The 17,292-nt window shown below is 41.2% G+C and overlaps 1 protein-coding gene across 2 annotated transcripts in view; it reads left to right on the top strand.

The window, feature by feature from the left end:
* LPGAT1 (lysophosphatidylglycerol acyltransferase 1) overlaps positions 1-17,292 on the top strand; it is a 131,502-nt gene that overhangs the window by 33,638 nt on the left and 80,572 nt on the right. Inside the window, exons 1-2 of one of the 2 annotated variants that reach the window (XM_019516425.1) lie at positions 10,732-11,617; positions 12,411-12,529. In XM_019516425.1, coding sequence (XP_019371970.1) covers positions 11,482-11,617; positions 12,411-12,529 — 255 coding nt within the window. In that variant the 5' untranslated portion in view covers positions 10,732-11,481. Of the gene's footprint in view, positions 1-10,731; positions 11,618-12,410; positions 12,530-17,292 lie in introns of those variants that run through there. The other variant, XM_019516424.1, reaches the window with a different exon arrangement.

The following is a 17,292-nucleotide window of genomic DNA, read 5'->3' as shown; positions in this document are numbered from 1 at the left end:
CCCCCCCCCCCCCTGCTGTCTTGGGGTGCAAGCAGGAGCATGAGCCCTGCTTCTGTCCTGCACCCCCTTCCCCCCCACTCCTCCTGGGCAGTGCCTTCCCCTGCCCCGTCCCTTACCACAGGGGTCATTGATCTGCCCCCTCATGCCCAATGTGACTAATTTTTAAACAACTTTCAAGTTGAAGTCAAATTCAGGTTGGAATATACCTTTTAGCTGTTACTCAGCAAATAACTGCATATTAGTCACTACACATGCAGGAAAAAAATTCCCATGGCTTGGAGAAAGTTTTCAGGTGTCTTAAGAGGATCAATACGTAGTGTCACAAGATGTATTTGTGTGAGCTACTGTGGAAGATGGAAATTTTGGAGGATAGAGTTGTGTTCTAGTGGTAGTTGTTTCTGTGTTTTGATGTGACAGGCATCCAGAGTATTGAGTAGCACCCCTCTTCCCCTGCCAAGATGTTATTTAGATTTTAGCTAAACGTATTTGCAGTTTAAACTTAAAACTGCTTTTCAGTGACAGTGCCCTTGTCTTCCCTGCTTTTACCTAGGGCACATGGGTTGGATGTGGCCTGCAAAGGTCTGATTTGGCACAGATGATCAGGAGCTTGGAGCTCCACCTTTTCTGCAGCACTGCACTGTGCTGCAGAACTTGCTCTTCCTCCACCTTCTGGTCACAAAATGGGATATAATTTAGTATTATTGCAGAAATAGTGAATTGTGTTAGTTGTAGACACGCTCTTTCATACCAGATTTTCCTCTGTGGATTGTACAGTGGCGTCTGGGTTGCTGCAGAGACTGGCATGGGGGAAGGGAGGTATTCATAGTATCATGGGGTATCCTGTCTTGCTTCTGTAACACCCTGGGGAGCACCACTGCCTTGCTTCTGTAACACCCTGCCAGCGCCACCTGCCTGCTCCTACTCTGCACACACCAGATCTAGAAATGTGGCAGAGAAGTAACCCTGTGGATCCATCCTGTGGCGCTTTGGTAGGGATGGGTTTTGCCTGTGCCATGGTATAGCATGGCAGCTGGCTGGCTCCAGACCTGAGCTGGGTCATTCTAGACAACCACTGTAAACCATTGCTGACTCTGATCCAGACAGACATTCTTCCAGCCTGTTGGTGTTCTCATGCAGGGATAATAGTAATACTTAAAAAGTGACTTTGTGTTTAGAGAGAGTATTTCTGTTCAGTTCTTTCTCCTTTCTGTGGATTGTGTTTGTTTTCCTTACAATTAATATACACGTGCCTTGTCCGACAGCATGTAGTATCCACTGTGTTATTACCTAGCAATCCATGTAACCTCGGAGAGAAATGAGGAGTTCAGCGTGGCAGCAGAAGCTACTGCCTTGCCTTCTGTCACTTTTTTTTTGTGCCTTCTAGCCCTGAAATTCATGACTAACTACCGTGAACACCAATTATATCCTACTTAAGGTAATCTGTTTTTCACAGCTCAAAGCAAAACATTCAGTCCTTTTGTAAATAACCATCTCCAGCCTATACCAAGATCTTGTTTACACATGTATTTTCACATATCATGGTAACTTCCAGTACTTGATATTTGCTCCTGGCATTGCTTAACTCCTAGCTATCAAAGCTCCATCTACAAAGTGGGAAATGACTGTGATTTAACAACCACGCCTCACTCTAGCCAGCCAAATTAAGTAATTCACCTTTAGCTTTACTGTTTGGAGGTTCAGTTGATTTGAGGTCACAAGGGAATCTTCTGATGCATTTTTCTGACTGAAAGTTTGCAATGCTGGTTGTATTACAGCTTTATTGATTGTAAATTACTTGTGATCCTGCTTTTTCGGTGTTGACAGCTCATGTTTTGTAAGCCTTATTTTTTTCCTTTTTGAAAGCCCTGCCTTCATTTTTATGGTCATCTCGCTGAAGAGCTAGGTTTCAAGTCTCTCATGGTTGCAGAGAACAGCTGGATTTGAAAGGCTCAGAACCCAAAAGGCAAATGCACTGAATCTTGAATTTATTTTAGAGAGAGAATGTGCATGTGAGTGTCTGGTTTTGGGGTTATTTTTAAAGTTTGTTTTATTAAGTTCTAAATCTTTGAGATTAGTGACATTGGAAAACATGCCCAACCTTTCCCTTCTCATACAGAAGCAGGACTCTCAAGAGGTATTCTGTCCCAGAGCCTCTGAGGGGTTTATGAATTTTTAATTGTGGCATTTACACAATATTTTTCTCGATTTGGACAAGAGCATAGTAAAGCAGGGACAATGGATTTTTCTTCCCTGACCCAGTGCATGTTAAGTTCCTGTTAGGAAAATGAGGCAAGTCCCCTGTGCTCCCATCCTTGTCCGGCTGTGGTCCAATTACCCCATTGTTCTGATTATAAAGCCTCCCTGCTTCCTGCCTTGGTTTATTTACTACTTGGGCCTGAATGCTGTAACATATTACTTTCTTGGATAAAGTAGATGGGAAAGGGGCAATGAGGTCTTGAGTAAACCTAGGAAAGAGATTTGTATTGACAGTATTTTGTGTCTAATTAAAATATCAAATTGGATTTGTTTTTCAGTATGTTAGTTTTTTAAAATATTTCTAGTGCATTTTACTCCTTGGGTTCCTTCCTTGATTATGTGATTCTCTTGTGGGATTTATAAGGGCAATAGCACGCTGAGGCTTTTATTGACTCCTCTTATTTTGGGGAGGGGAGCAAGCTGTTTTCCTAAAGTTGAACCTGAAAGTACGGAGTCACCTTTTTCACGGTTGACCTAGACTCAGAGCAGTCTGATATTGTATTGCTTAAATAATAACTGCAGGTATTTTATTAGGACCTCAAGGCATCCAAATGCTAGCAAAATCTTTTTCTTTTAATTTTATAACACATGTCACTGGCAGAACCAGCTAATAGTGTGATGAGGAGGCAAAGGTAGAAAACGTTAAACGACTTTTCAGTTTAAAAACTGTGCAAAATAAAGTAATGTGTATTAATTATGTAAATCAAGGCATTCCCTTCACTTGTGAATGTCATAACTACTTTTTCTTTATTCTTAACAAGTTAGTCCAAATGCGTAACGTGAATCAACAAAATCTTTAGACAAGCATGGGATTAGCTTGGTCAGTTATCAGAGCTCTAATACTTACTAGGCATAAGAAGTGATAGGAATATGTTGAGATTGGGACACTGAGAAGCTTCATAAATCACAAAGGGAACTTTTAGTTGCTACATATGGACAGTCAAGTTTTTTTTGTACCTTTTTATTACTGTCTTTCTACTAGCAGCTCAATTGACAGGACTGGTGATAAACTTATTTACTAGTAGTGATACGGAGGACTGTGTCCATTTTGATCTTTTTATCTTTTGGAAAGTACTGGTAGACATGGCTCTCTCTTCCCTATCCTATCTCTCTACTTCAGTCATCTTTTATTGGCATGCTCTGTGATCTTTTTTTCTTTCTCTGGTGGATTATTTCCAAAAAAAATTATACATTGCATTTCTTATGTTTAATGAAACCAACCTTTTTGTGATCCAAACGATCTGAATTTCAATCTGGATTCCTATACCTGGAGACTGAGCACAGTCTTCCTGTTCTTGGTGTCATTCTTTCAGGTCAGAATTTGGGTAGTTCAAGGCAAAACTTTTCTGATGCTCAACTTGTCATTTCTGTGTTTTGTAGGGAGAAAAAAGCCATTATCCAGAATTTTTAGTTTGGCCAGCTTCATCAGTACTGAACACCACAGGCTGAAAAATGTACTCCCTAAAACTGATTGAAATTAAATCTCATTTAGTTGGAACAGGGTTAGGTCCCCATTTATATCTGAGATAATAGGCTTTATCTGATGGGGAAAATTCCCACGGACTCCAGTGGTGCAGGATCAAGCCATTTGAGCAGTTTCATGGGTTTAAAACATGCAGTGGATTTAATGCTGCCCAAGTTAAGCTAGTACATGAATTGCATCAAAACAGACTGGCACAGCCATTTGCACACTAGGCTTAAATGGCAATTAAATGGAATTAGCCATGTTGTTGCAAGGCAAAGTCTAAATTTGAATAATTTTCAGGTACTTAACGTGGGACAATGGGTTTGTTAGTCTGTAATGTCTGGGGTTTGCTGCCAGACAAGCTCAAATGTGAACCAAGCCCATTGTCTGTTTTTAGCCCTACATGCCTTTTCCCCCCTCTTCCCCTTTGGCTCCAGCCGCATAGGGTTTTGAGCATCTTGGACTTGAGCTTGGCTGTTTGTAGCCAGATGAAGCCACATGTGGTTTAGGAGCTTGGTCATACTGGTAGAATCCCAAGCACATTTATCAAAGCTTACTAGCACTCTGTTACCTGAAGATGGTGTGTATTCCTAAAACATCTGGATAACTGCACTTGCTCTGTATGCTACTTACTTGTCCTGAGCTCTCTTTGTTCTTTTATTGGTTTGACTTTTTTTGCTAATACTTGCTGCTGGAGACTGGATGAAAGTGTTTTTTACTAGAGGTTTCTAGTGGCACGGGAGTCTCTGGTGTATAACTTTGCATGAGCAATGAAACTTCTCAGTTGTAGATCTTGGGAGATGAGCTCAACTATACAGAAATACAGAGTAAACTAAGTTGGCCTATCAGTTAACACGCACATATAGTACAACATAGCATTTTTGCTCTGTCATGTTGCCTAACAGCCTAATAAAGATGTTGATAACAGCACTGTCCAGGCCAAGAATAAGTCAGGGTGGTGTTTGGAGGGAGTACTTTTCGTGTAAACCAAAATGAATGACAGCTGTAAATGCAGATAAAATAATGGAGTGTGTATAAATGTGGAGATCTATTTCAATTGAGTAATTGCCAGGGATATCACCTATTGGTAGGGGTTAACTTTCCATCTCCCTTACCGCTTGGTGGTGTTGATCCTTTGCTTGATGCACATTTTCAGAGATATGATTTACTTATTTGTGGAGTTGCAGACTTTGAACTACTTGGGTATGAAATCCATCCTTGTGGTAGAAGGGATTTAGGGACAGAACACGTTCTGTAGTTCAGGGACCTACGTGACGATTTTCAGTCTTCAAAGACTGCTTGCTTTTTCATGGTGGAGCCCTTCTTGTTTTGCTGCCACACAATTGACAATTTGTGGGTTTTTTTGTTTGTTTTTTCACTTGCAGAACAGGAATGCAATACTATAAGCATCTCTTAAACAAAATACTGTTTTTTTTCCTTATTTTAGTGGCCTGCAAGTCTGAAAAGGAAAGTGTTATAGTAATAGTATAATACATACATAGTAATAAAGCTTAAAGAGACGCCATGAATTTGTAACTGACATAGCTTTAACAAAAAAAAAAAAGGGGTGGGGTGGGGAGGGAGAGTAGTCTCCTGTGTCACAGCCATTTCGGTGATTGGTCCTCTGGTCACTTTTTGCGGTTTAATCCTGATGTTTTCCCCTTTAAACTTTTTCTTAACTCATGTTGTATGAAAGACCTTTACAAATAAATGGGGAGTGACAGACAAAAAGGAAAAAAAAGAATCTTTAAATTAGATGGCAAAAGTTAACAAAACATGGGATTAGTCTTCAAGAAAAAAAGGAAAAATTAAACTAGTTAGGTGCAAGTGCTGAATTGGCCAACTAGAGGCCATGCTGTTCTTGACCCACTGCTTACAAGCAGGGAAGAATTGGTGGGGAACGTACTAGTAGATGGCAATTTGGGCAGCAGTGACCATGAGATGATTGAGTTCAGGATCCTGAGGAAAGGAAGGAAAGAGAGCAGCAGAGTAAGGACCCTGGACTTCAGAAAAGCAAGGCTGACTCACTGTGGGAACTGGTGGACAGGATCCACTGGGAAGCCAGACTGAGAGGGAAAGATGTCCAAGAGAGCTGGCTGTACTTTAAAGAAGTCTTACTGAGAGTGCAGGAACAAACCATCCCGATTTGCAGGAAGACTAGCAAGTATGGCAGAAGACCAGCTTGGCTTAGCAGGGAACTCTTCAGTAAACCAAATCACAAAACAGAAGTTTGTAAGAAGTGGAAACTTGAAAAAACAACTAGGGAGGAGTATAAGAGCGTTGCTTGGGCACGCAGGGGTGAAATCAGGAACACCAAAGCACACTTGGAGTTGTAGCTAGCAACAGACGTGAAGGGTAACAAGGGTTCTACATGTATGCCAGCAACAAGGGGAAAATGAGGGAAATTGTGGGTCCCTTACTGAATGGGGGAGGCAACATAGTAACAGAGGATGTACAAAAGGCTGAAGTACTTGATGCCTTTTTCACTTCTGTCTTCAGAGACGGTCAGCTTCCAGACTGCTGCACCTGGCAGCACAATTTGGGAAGAAGGTGAGCAGCCAACAGTGGCGAAAGAACAGGCAAAGAACTATTTAGAAAAGCTGGACGTGTACAAGTCCAGGGGGCTGAATGCGATGCACCTTAGGTTGTGGAGGAAGTTGGCTGATGTGGTTGCAGAGCTGCTGGCCATTATCTCTGAAAACTCATGGTGGGGTCAGGAGAGGTCCCGGATGATTGGAAAAGGGCAAATATAGTGCCCATCATTTAAAAAAGGGAGGAGGAGGATCCAGGGAACTGCTGATCAGTCAGCCTCACCTCAGTTCCTGGAAAAATCATGGGGCAGATCCTCAGGAAATCCATTTCTAAGCATTTGAAGGAGAAGGTGATTGGGAACAAGGTGGGAAAAAAAGAAGGGTGAGAGGGGACCTGGTAGCAGTTTATTGCTACACTAGGGGAGTACATCAAGGGCTCTGAGAGGAACTGTTTACCAGGGCACCTGAGGGGAAAACCAGGAGTAATGGCCACAGCCTCCTGGAAGACTTTCAGGCTCAAAACATTGTGAAAAACTTCTTCACAAGTAGGGTGTCCAGACTGTGGAATAAGCTCTCTCCAGAGGTGGTGCAGTTGTCTACCCTGGAAATCTTCAAGAGGAGACTGGGTAGTCACCTTGCTGGGGTCACCAAGACCCCCCATTATCTTTCCTGCTTGGTGCAGGAGGCTGGACCCAATGATCTTCCGAGGTCCCTTCCGGCCTTACAATCTATGAATCTGTGAAACAGCATGGACTCACCAAGGGCATGTCATACCTGACTGCCTTCTATGACGAGGTGACTGGCTCTGTGGATGCAGGGAGACGGGTGGATGTGGGGTACCTTGATTTCTAGCATGGCTTTTGATACGGTCTCTCAGCATTCTCGTGGGCAAGCTAAGGCAGCATGGGCTGGATGAATGGACTGTGAGGTGGATAGAAAACTGGCCGGAGCCTTGGGCTCAGAGGGTAGTAATCAACAGTTCAATGTCTAGCTGGCAGCCGGTATCAAGTGGAATGCCCCGGGGGTCCATCCTGGGGGTGGTTTTGTTCAATCTCTTCTTCAACGACCTGGGCGATGGCATAGAGTGCACCACTATAGTATCATGGTGCTTAGGGTCGGAAGGGACTTAAACAGATGATCAGGTCCAACCCCCTGCCCTGGACAGGAATGGGTGCCGGGGTCATATCGCCCCAGCCAAATATCTGTCCAGCCTCCTGTTGAAGACCCCCATTAGCAAGTTTGCAGATGACACAAAGCTGGGGGGAGTAGCAAATACACTGGAGGGTAGGGCTAGGATTCAGAGAGACCTTGACAAATTGGAGGATTGGGCCAAAAGAAATCTCATGAGGTTCAACAAGGACAAGTGCAATGTCCTGCACTTAAGAGGGAACCATCCCATGCAGTGGTACAGGCTGGGGGCAGCAGCTCTGCAGAAAAGGACCTGGGGGTTACAGTGTACAATGAGCTGAATATCATCCAGCAGTGTGCCCTTGTTGCCAAGAAGGCTAATGAAATACTGGGCTGCATTGGTAGGATGGTTGCCAGCAGCACAAGGGAAGTGATTATTCCCCTCTATTCAGCACTACTGAGGCCACATCTGGAGTACTGTGTTCAGTTTTGGGCCCCCCACTACAGAAAGGATGTGAACAAATTGGAGAGAGTCCAACAGAGAGCATTGGAAATGGTTCAGGGCTGGGGCACGTGACTTCTGAGGCGAGGCCAAGAGAACTGGGCTCATTTAGTCTCCAGAAGAGGACTGAGGGGGGATTTAACAGCAGTTGTCAACTACCTGAAGGGGGGTTACAAAGAGGATGGAGCTAAACTGTTCTTTTTGGTGGTGGCAGATGACAGAACAAGGAGGAACAGTCTCAAGTTGCAGCAAGTGAAGTTTTAGGTTAGCTATTAGGAAGTATTTTCTCACTAGGAGGGTAGTAAAACACTGGAACCAGGGTATCCAAAGAGGTTGTGGACTCTCCATGCTTGGAGGTTTTAAGACCTGACTAGACAAAGCCTTGGCTGGGATGAGGATGGTCCTGCTTAGAGCAGGGGACTAGACCTCCTGAAGTCTCTTCCAACCCAATTTTCTAAGATTATAAATCGCATGATACTTCTAATGAAAGGTGGCTGTAGATTTTTGGACAGGTTTTGCTTGCAGTTAATAGATTGCAGAAGCTTTTCCGTGCTCCCCCACTAACATGCCTCGGATCTGACCTGCAGGCACAAATATTAACAACTTTAGTGTTCCACTAAAGCTCTAATGTACATTGTGCAATGTCTATTTTTTTTTCAATTTTAAACCTGTTCTGACTAGTGTTGGAATTGAATTGCTGTGGATTTACCTCTGTGTATTGTTTGCGCTTAAGTTGTATAACTGGCTTTCTATTTGAACTCTGTTTCTAGTTGCTTATAATTTCCCTCTGATGGCTCAAACTTTCCAGGCTCGCTTTCTGTGTAAAATGAACTTTGTTTGAACATTTGAGCAAAAATGGTACTTTTTCAATGTGTAATAACCACCTAAGTAAACAAGCAAACAAACTTCTTCAGCATCCCTCTTGCATAAGTGACAGAGTAGACTGAGAGAGGATTGACTAAAAATTTAATGAGATTTAAATAGAGGCTTTCTACTTGGTAATTTTGAGAATCAGTCTTACCATTTGTATGTCAGGTATTTTCTAAGGTAAGGTATATTCTCATTGGCTGACGTAACCTTAAGACATGAAGATTTTTTTTTAAAACTAAATAGAACCATAACTCTAGATTTGGTGCATTGTTTTGTTATGTAGGAGGTTACCCTAAAACTATTTACGTTCATTTTGGTAGTTATGTAAATTATTTTAGGTTTCTTATTTTAATATTTTAACATGTTGGAAAAGTATGAATGAAATGGCTTATTTACTAAGTAACAAACTTCTTGCTCATGCAGTCTTATTTTTATTGAAACAAACCTCAAATATTTTGGGTATATAACTTTTCTGTTACCAAAATGTATTTCATGTTCTGGTGAGAAATGTATACTTACTGTTTTAGGTTGGTTTGGGGAAGGGGGGGAGGGAGATTCAAATATGCCAAGCTGAAAGTGCTAGAAGTTAATTTCTACTTATTAAATCTCTTGAAAAAGAGAACCTTCTAAATTACTCTGAGATGCACATCAAACTTTTAAAAACAGTCCTTTCTCATTTTCATTCAAAGACTAGAAGAGAGAGATCTTTCAGTACTGTATGCTAGTTTTGTGGAAGAGCATGAGAGCATGGCAGTGACTGTTTTCTCCACTACTACATTCTCTGAAATGAAACATGCACCTTGTTCTTGGAAGGTAGAATGTAGGAAAAAAGATTCCCCACCCCAGGCATGGAAGACTTTTGTGTGACCTAGAATAAGCTGTGTATATGGAGGCATCCCTGGAGGCAGTGTGAGGCACCAGGAACTTCCTAGTGTGGCAGGACAGCAACAAGGCTAGGTCCTAGACCTGTTTTGGGCAGAATACAGCTCACAGGCCAGGTCTGACCCACCAACTGATTGGATCCAGCCTGTCGGGGGAGCCCACCAATTGAATGGATCCAGTTGGCAGCTGCCCCTGCAGTGCTCTGCATTGGGCCAAGCCCTGCCCAGGTCAGCCTGCACCACGCTCCTCCAGCATGTGCCCACTGGCCTGGCACCAGCCAGTGTGCACAGCTTACCAGTAGGGCTGCTCCTGATGCAGCTGCAGCTTTCTGGGTGCTGTTCAGCTCCCCCATCCTCCAGCACCAGCTCCTCCTCCTGGTCCTGCTGCATGGGCTGAAAGGAAGCTTCAGTTGGGTAGCTCCGGCTCCTGGCTGCCTTCCCTCTGTCTGTCTGTCTGCCCATGCCAGGTGCACATGCCCCCTGCTTCCTTCCTTCCCCATGCCCCTTGCACTCTCCCCACAAGGAAGTGCCCACCCTGCACTCCTACCCCGTGATCCAGGCCTCACCTGCCCATGGGCCTGTCTCACAGGGAGTTCTGGTGAGTTGTTGCAGGGGCTGGGGAAGGTGTGCTGACCTGGCCTGTGACAACTCATCAGAACTCCTTATGTGGCCCCAGGCCCAAACAGTTTGCCCACCCACTGGGCTAATCTCTTGCAAGGGTAGTAGCAAGACATTTTTACTGTAAATATTTAAGTTCCGGTAAGTAGTAAAGTGTTTTGTTTTGGGTTTTTTTCAATACCACAACCCTCATCAAGGTGCTCTGAGCTGCTGCACATAATCTATATTTGCCCTCAGCCAGCTTAGTTGCTGTTTCAGGCACATGCTGCAGTGCTCAGCCAGTAGTTACTGTGGTTGTAAGAGGGTTAACACTGGACTCTGCCCCTGCTCTTTACAGTCCTAGGGAAAACTGGCTGCTGTCTTTGCAACTGTGAGTCGCTGTCTGCTTGCCTCTGTTCCCCTGCTTCTACTTCACTGAAAAAAATCAGCTTCCCTGCTTAAGATACGCACCCTTAGTTTTGGAGGGCTGATTTTGTGGGGTTGAGGGAATGCATGTGGTATGCAAGTAAATATGGTAGTTGTACTATGTGAAATAAACCATGATTCCAGATTCACGATCCTCAACAAATAGAATTCATGGGATAATTTTACTAATTAGAAACCATAATTCATGAAAAATGGGCTGGCAAGAGAGGATATGCAAATAGTCAAGGGATCAAAGACAAGGAAAATCTCCCAAATTTTCACAGAGGAAATAGATGCAGGTGTTGTGCTTGGCTCAATATGTAGAGGTGGAGGTTAGAAAACTCTGTATCGTGTGTCATTTTGTTTTTTTTCCCTTAGTCTGCTTCATCTGATTCTTTTGAGGTGGGAGGTCCAATTATTATATCCTTTGTTTTATATGTAAGGATCCCTTCAAAATTAGTTTGCTGCAGGTGTCTGAGATGGACAAGCTCCAAGTTGCAGCCCGGGTGTTGGAGGTGGACAAGTTTTGAGTGTGAAATGGTAATTGGATTTCTGAGGAGGGAATAAATGCCCAAAAGCTCTATTTTTGGGGAGAGGGTGGGGAAAGCTGTATTATAAATCGAGAGATGCAGTTGCTGATGGTTGTCAAGAATGGCCTGCTAGAGATGGTGTTGCTTTCTGTAGTGTTCTATGGTAAAGGTGAAATCTGGTATCTGTCTCTTCTGCAGTGGTGTCAGAAATGTGCATATTAGTCAGCCAAGTCTGGATTTAATGAGGTAATAGATCAAGTTACAGAAAAATGATCTTATCCTAAATTTCAGAGCAATGCATCCAGAGTTCTTGAACTTCACAGCACCTTTCCTACCTTGCCTTTCCTTGTATCAAAGTGACCTGCATTTTGGTGGAGGAACACCAGGCTTTACTCTCTCCCAGTCTTCTGTTCCCATGGTGACAGGACTGGGTGTGTGTTAAGTTGCTTTGGTAATTTTTTGGCTAGGTTATGACCAGTTTCCTAATCTCTCTGTCCTTTGTTGGACATAATCTCTTTTATTTCCATTGTGACAGTCAGCAATGATGACGCCCATCTTCTGACCTCCTCGGTTGCTTCTGCTTATTCTTGTAAATTTTGGAAACCAGAAGTGCTGATCATCATCTTATTACCATTCTTACTTCTTGATTTTTCTAGTCTCCACTTACTAAATAGTAAATAATAGTTGTTTTTAGCAACTAATTTTCTCAGACCATTTCTTACTTTACAACTAATTCTGCAAGTTTGAAGAACTTACAGTAAACCTTGTCTAATGTAACATCCTAAACATGGAGTACTAAAATTATTTTTTTACCAGAACATTTTGAGAATAATTGTGAAAAACATTTCAGATGAAAATCTGGCAGTTTTCACCACTTTTGCTTGACCTCTGCATCTGAAGAGAGACAACTGAGTTTGAAAGCTGTATCAAAAGTTTATAGTGGTTTTCACTGGCCTGAACATAGCATGATTTAAACAAAAATATTTATTTACTTTTGTCCTGTGTTCTGGTAGAATATCTTATTTGGGTGCTCAGTGCATGCTGTTGAAAACTGGGCTGGGTACCTGTTTTTGCTTGAAGAAATGGCATGCTGATCTATTTTGCTTCCTGTGTTATGTGCCAACTTAAATTGATATGTAGCATGTAGATTTCTGTTAATAAGAATATTAATAGTATTAAAAACATTGCGATCATATTTAAAGTTTGCTCTTTTTCTCTTTATAGTAGTTGAATGGGGAGATGATGTTAAAGCAGTTACAGAAGATGAAGCTGTGGTGCTGGTGAACCATCAAGCAACGGGAGATGTTTGCACTCTAATGATGTGCCTTCAGGATAAAGGCATGGTAGGCTATCACTGGGGAAACAGGATATTTTCTGTGTATATGATTGTATTAAGGAAGACTCATGTATAGCTCTTCCCTTTTTGCCTTCAGTGAGCGATGATGGATGTTGCTTCCCTCTAAAATAAGAAAACCTTAAATAAAGATGGGAGTCATGTTGTTTTTTATTTGTTTGTTTTATGTGATAGGTAGTTTAGATCAAAATTCTGAGATCATAAATATGGACTTAAAAGAAAAAACATAATGCTAAATCTTTGTGGGTGAATTCTGGAGAAGAAAAAAATCTCCTAAAACATAGGTTGAAGCTAATAGTCTCTTATATGCATAACTTTATAATATTTTTTTTCATTTCTCATGCATAACTTGTTCCAACTTCAATCAGTGAAGAAAAACACTTTCAGGTATCACTTACTCCATGGGGAGTAAGATTTTCCTACCCCATCCCCATCCTGCCATAAAAAGGTCTGAGGCAAATAGGGCAGGTTATTTCAGAGAAATGAGCATCTAAAATTGAGGTGATCTGTTTTGTATTTTCCATACGCTGTATTTAGGTTGCTAAAACTTGAAAATTTATATGTTCAGTTTCAGCTTTTTAGTTTATCATGAGTTTGTTGAGGAGAAGTGATGTTTTCACATATCTTGTGGGCTATAATTAATTTATATGGTCGATTATGGATCTGATGCTAATGATCAAAGCAGAGAAGAGTAGAAATTCTAGAAAGACTCCTTGCTAATTCTGGTGAATCCATGTTCTAACTTCCTTTTTCCTCAACGCTGAAATTTCCCTGTGTCAGTAAAAGAAATTAGAAAGCAAAAGAAATGTCTTGCATTCTTCCTCAAAGTGTCTGCACAGCTTGCAGCTTCACAGGAATTCTTGGCACTAAACCATTTTCAACAGGCTTTTAAATGATTTAGGGAAATATGCAGGCATTTTAACTTTTGTTAAACTCTGTGTGTAATTTTATCAGTGGCTTAATGGAAAAACTCTTTGGGGAACATTGTCTTTCTCTGACAATAGCAACATAGCTTTGAAAATGCTGGGCAATGGTTATATCATAAGCATTCTTTTTCCTTCTCAGGATTAACCAAACAAACTTTGCATCTGTCACAGCCTGGAGAACAACTGAGAAACCAGAGACAAAAAAAAAATCCTAAAAGTACATTTTGTCACGTCAGTTACTCTGAAAACTAAGGAACAATTTGGACTGCCATAATCGTATTAATAAATAGCAGTATACAAGCTAAATTCTGTTGCCTCTTCAGAAAGACAGAAGCACCTTTTTTATGTCCTGTTTCTTCACCCAAAGTGCATTAGAGCAGTCGTTTGGGACAATTTTACACCCGTGTGCTGTAGGAGTATAAATGTTTAAACTTTATCTCATAGCAAAAGGATGTTTACACACTGTATCTGAGGTTTCAAATGGCTTGGAAATCAGGCTGAGGCTTTAAATTGCAGGCAGATGCAAGGGAATTGTTCTTATGTACCCTAGATGTCACATATTATAAAAACTAAAGCCACATACATCCAAGTCCTATTGCTCCATAGACAAAGATACAAATCAAATGACAGTTTTAAGGGATTGCATAGCCCCAGACTGCAAAACTCTATCAAGATCCTTAGAAACATTTTGATGGAATATTTTGCATCTTTTCACAGAGGTATAATGAGTGTGCAGGATGCAAAAGAATGGAGACAAGACTCCTTTTGGAAGACATGAATGTATGAGGCTTTTTTTTTTTTTCTTTCAGTGTAACTATAACACTGAAGGCTTTCTTAAGTTTGTGAAGTTTTTGCAGGGAGAAACTTTAAAAGATTCCTGTAAAGGATACTTAAATAGTTAAGCTTCAGTCCTTAAAATATGCAAGTTGTGCCCAAAGGTAGGCTTTGGCTTTTAATTTACTTTATAAAATTAATATATATTATAATGTGTTGTGACATATTTCATGAATAATACAAGCAGCTAAAAATAATTGCAAGCAAGATTAGGTTAATTTAATGGCACCTGCTGAATGACCCTATTCTAATAATACATCCTACTTTTTTTTACCTCCAAAATAACTGTAAAAGTCACACTAGGCTAATATTCAGAGTTGACTTAAGAGGTCTTCCAACTGTCTTGACTTTCATACTTGCGGTATCTTTGTGCATGAAATAAAGTGGCAACTCAAGTTTTTTTTCAATGCAGTTTCTGTATATTAACAGATTTAATATATTTAAATATTTGGTCCTTTATTTGGTTTTATGATTTGTCTGTGGGATGTGGAAAGGATGGGAGTAATGGGAGCAGTTCAGAGTCTTTACCTTTGCTTATTTAGGAGAAAAAGCTGGATTTTTGTTTTCTGTTTTTCTGAAAATGTGGTAGGTACTTTAAATGCAGGGTTGGCTTGCAGTTGCAATATAATGAGTGTTTTTAACATGCTTAAGTGACTGCTGTGAGAATATAGAATAACCTTGTCATTTATTTGGGAAAGATGCCTGGAGCTACAAATTGATATGGTCAGAATAAATTGTTGCTCACCAAAAAACTACCAAGATGAGCTGAGGTTTTTAAGATTCAGATTAAGTGGTCTTTTTTCTCTTTGCTTTGCTTGTTATAGTTCATGTGAATTGCTAGCATCCTAAGATTTTTAGCATATTGTTAAGTTGAATTTTAATCGGTGGACCTGAAAGCATTTTCTTAAAGCGTTAAGCGTCCCATTTAAGAGATGGAGAAACTGGGGCATAGAGAAGTCAAGTGACTTGCCTAAGGTTATCCAGCAAATAGTGATACAGTCAGGGATGGAATTCAAGTCCCCTGAATTGCCATCTGTTGCTTTATCCACTGCCTAAGAAGAAGCTCTTAAGTGATGTGTTCACCACAAGCTTTTGTTAGTTCAAGAATTCACCAAGTGTCCTGAGCTGAAACTGATGGTCTGGTTCTGGTCTACTTGTGGCATAGTAAAGAAGAATGTTATAACCTGCTTAAAATTTGTCAAAGAATTTTGTTTTTCAGTATGGTGGCAGTACTGGAATGCTTATAAACAAAAAAAATGGACAAAAAGGATCACTATTAGCCTTCTCAAACTTAAATGTGAATGCCAGTGAGCTGTACTTAAGACTTAAGACTCGCTTGTGCTTCCAGGTTTTCTTGCATTAATTAGAGAAACTTTGTGGAAACAAAGGCATCCACGAGGACTGCAGTTTTCATTTGTACAGTACAAGTGCCTGCCCAGTACCATGAATCCAGTGCTTTCTCCTTCCAGGTAGATTTGAGAGCAGGATTTCTGCAGCTTGGTACTTGGTGACCTCGTTATGCAGTCCAGGAAGTTACACTTGAGTCAGCTACAAAGTGTTAAAGACATTTGCAATAAACTTGTTAAGGATTTACTAACACAAGCATATGATCAGTTCAACCAAGAGGATTAAGTTAAAATGCAAGGATGTCATTGGTAGTGCCATAGATTACAATAGAAAGCATAACAAAATGTAAATGAAAAGACTTAGAAATTGCCCTTTGAAAGAGAGAGGAAGTGGGAATTGGAAGGAAGATTTCTTTGTACTCTGCATTGCAAGTTTCAAGACTTAATTTCCCAGTTTCACTCAACAACTGCAACAAATGTTTTAAGTTCCAAGTCCATCTATGTGGACTGTATGACTTCATTACAAGAACTGCCCAGTCAGATGACTGTCTGACTGCACTGTGGAATAAAAGGCACCTTGTCTTGTCAGTTGTCATAGGAAACTTACTCCTGTTATTTCTTTGTCCTCTGTCTTTTTTGGGGAGCTGTGGAGGCAAAAAGCAGTCCACCTGAAACAAAGAATATGAAACAACTGTATATCCATGTGGATCCCATGCTCAGTGACACATGCTTAATGCTTCCAAGATCAGCAGCCTTCTCTCATCCATAGGCATACAGGTTACATCAGCCACAGATGACTTACAGTTCTTTTCCTGCTCGTGGCAGTAAGGTGGAGTTAACGTTGCCTTACCTACTCTTATCAGCATTGTTCAGTTGTAAGTTAACTTCTAACTCTCAAACTCTCTTTCAGTTTCACCTTTTATTTTGTCAGCTGTATCCAGACACAAGCAAATGCAACCCAATGCTTATTTGCTTCCCTTGTTGGGCAAAATGATAGATTCAGAGCAGTGTCTGGCTTCCTTGTCTATTCCGCAGTTTTTCAGTCTGTTCATGAAATAGGAAACAGTCATAAACTTGTTTAACCATAAAGAGCAGTGATGCTTACTTGGTCTATGAGCCACATTTGGTACCCATGCCTGAGTGTACAGACCAGCAAACGTTAGCATCAACAACAGTGATGGCTGTGATGCTGACATTGACCAAGTCAATGAAAGCCATAACAATGTCACCTAATGTAACTGTCCACAGGATGGGTATTTTCACACAAACTCTACCTTTGTCACCTGTGCTTATATCTGACTTCTCAGTACTGAGGTTTTCTCAAAGACCAGCATGGCCCCTCTTTAATTTAATTTTCTTAATTTCATAGATTTCATAGACATTAGGGCTGGAAGGGACCTTGGAAGATCATTGAGTCCAGCCCTCTGCCCAGTCAGATAGGGTCATAGGATCCCAGCAAGAAAAACATCCAGGTTTCTCTTGAAGGCATTCAAAGTAGGTGCTTGAACCACCTCCAGTGGCAGGCCATTCCAGACCTTGGGGGCTCGGACAATAAAGAAATTCTTCCTTGTATCCAGCCTGAAATGGTCTTGTAGGAGTTTATAACTGTTTGACCTTGTAATCCCTTGGGGCGCTGTGGTGAATAA

Source organism: Gavialis gangeticus, unplaced genomic scaffold (assembly GCF_001723915.1).
Source record: "Gavialis gangeticus isolate Ggan-Ray unplaced genomic scaffold, GavGan_comp1, whole genome shotgun sequence".
In the NCBI taxonomy this organism is placed as follows: Eukaryota; Metazoa; Chordata; order Crocodylia; family Gavialidae; genus Gavialis; species Gavialis gangeticus.
The sequence above is the reverse complement of the archived record's forward strand: the minus strand, read 5'-3'. Positions and strand labels throughout refer to the sequence as shown.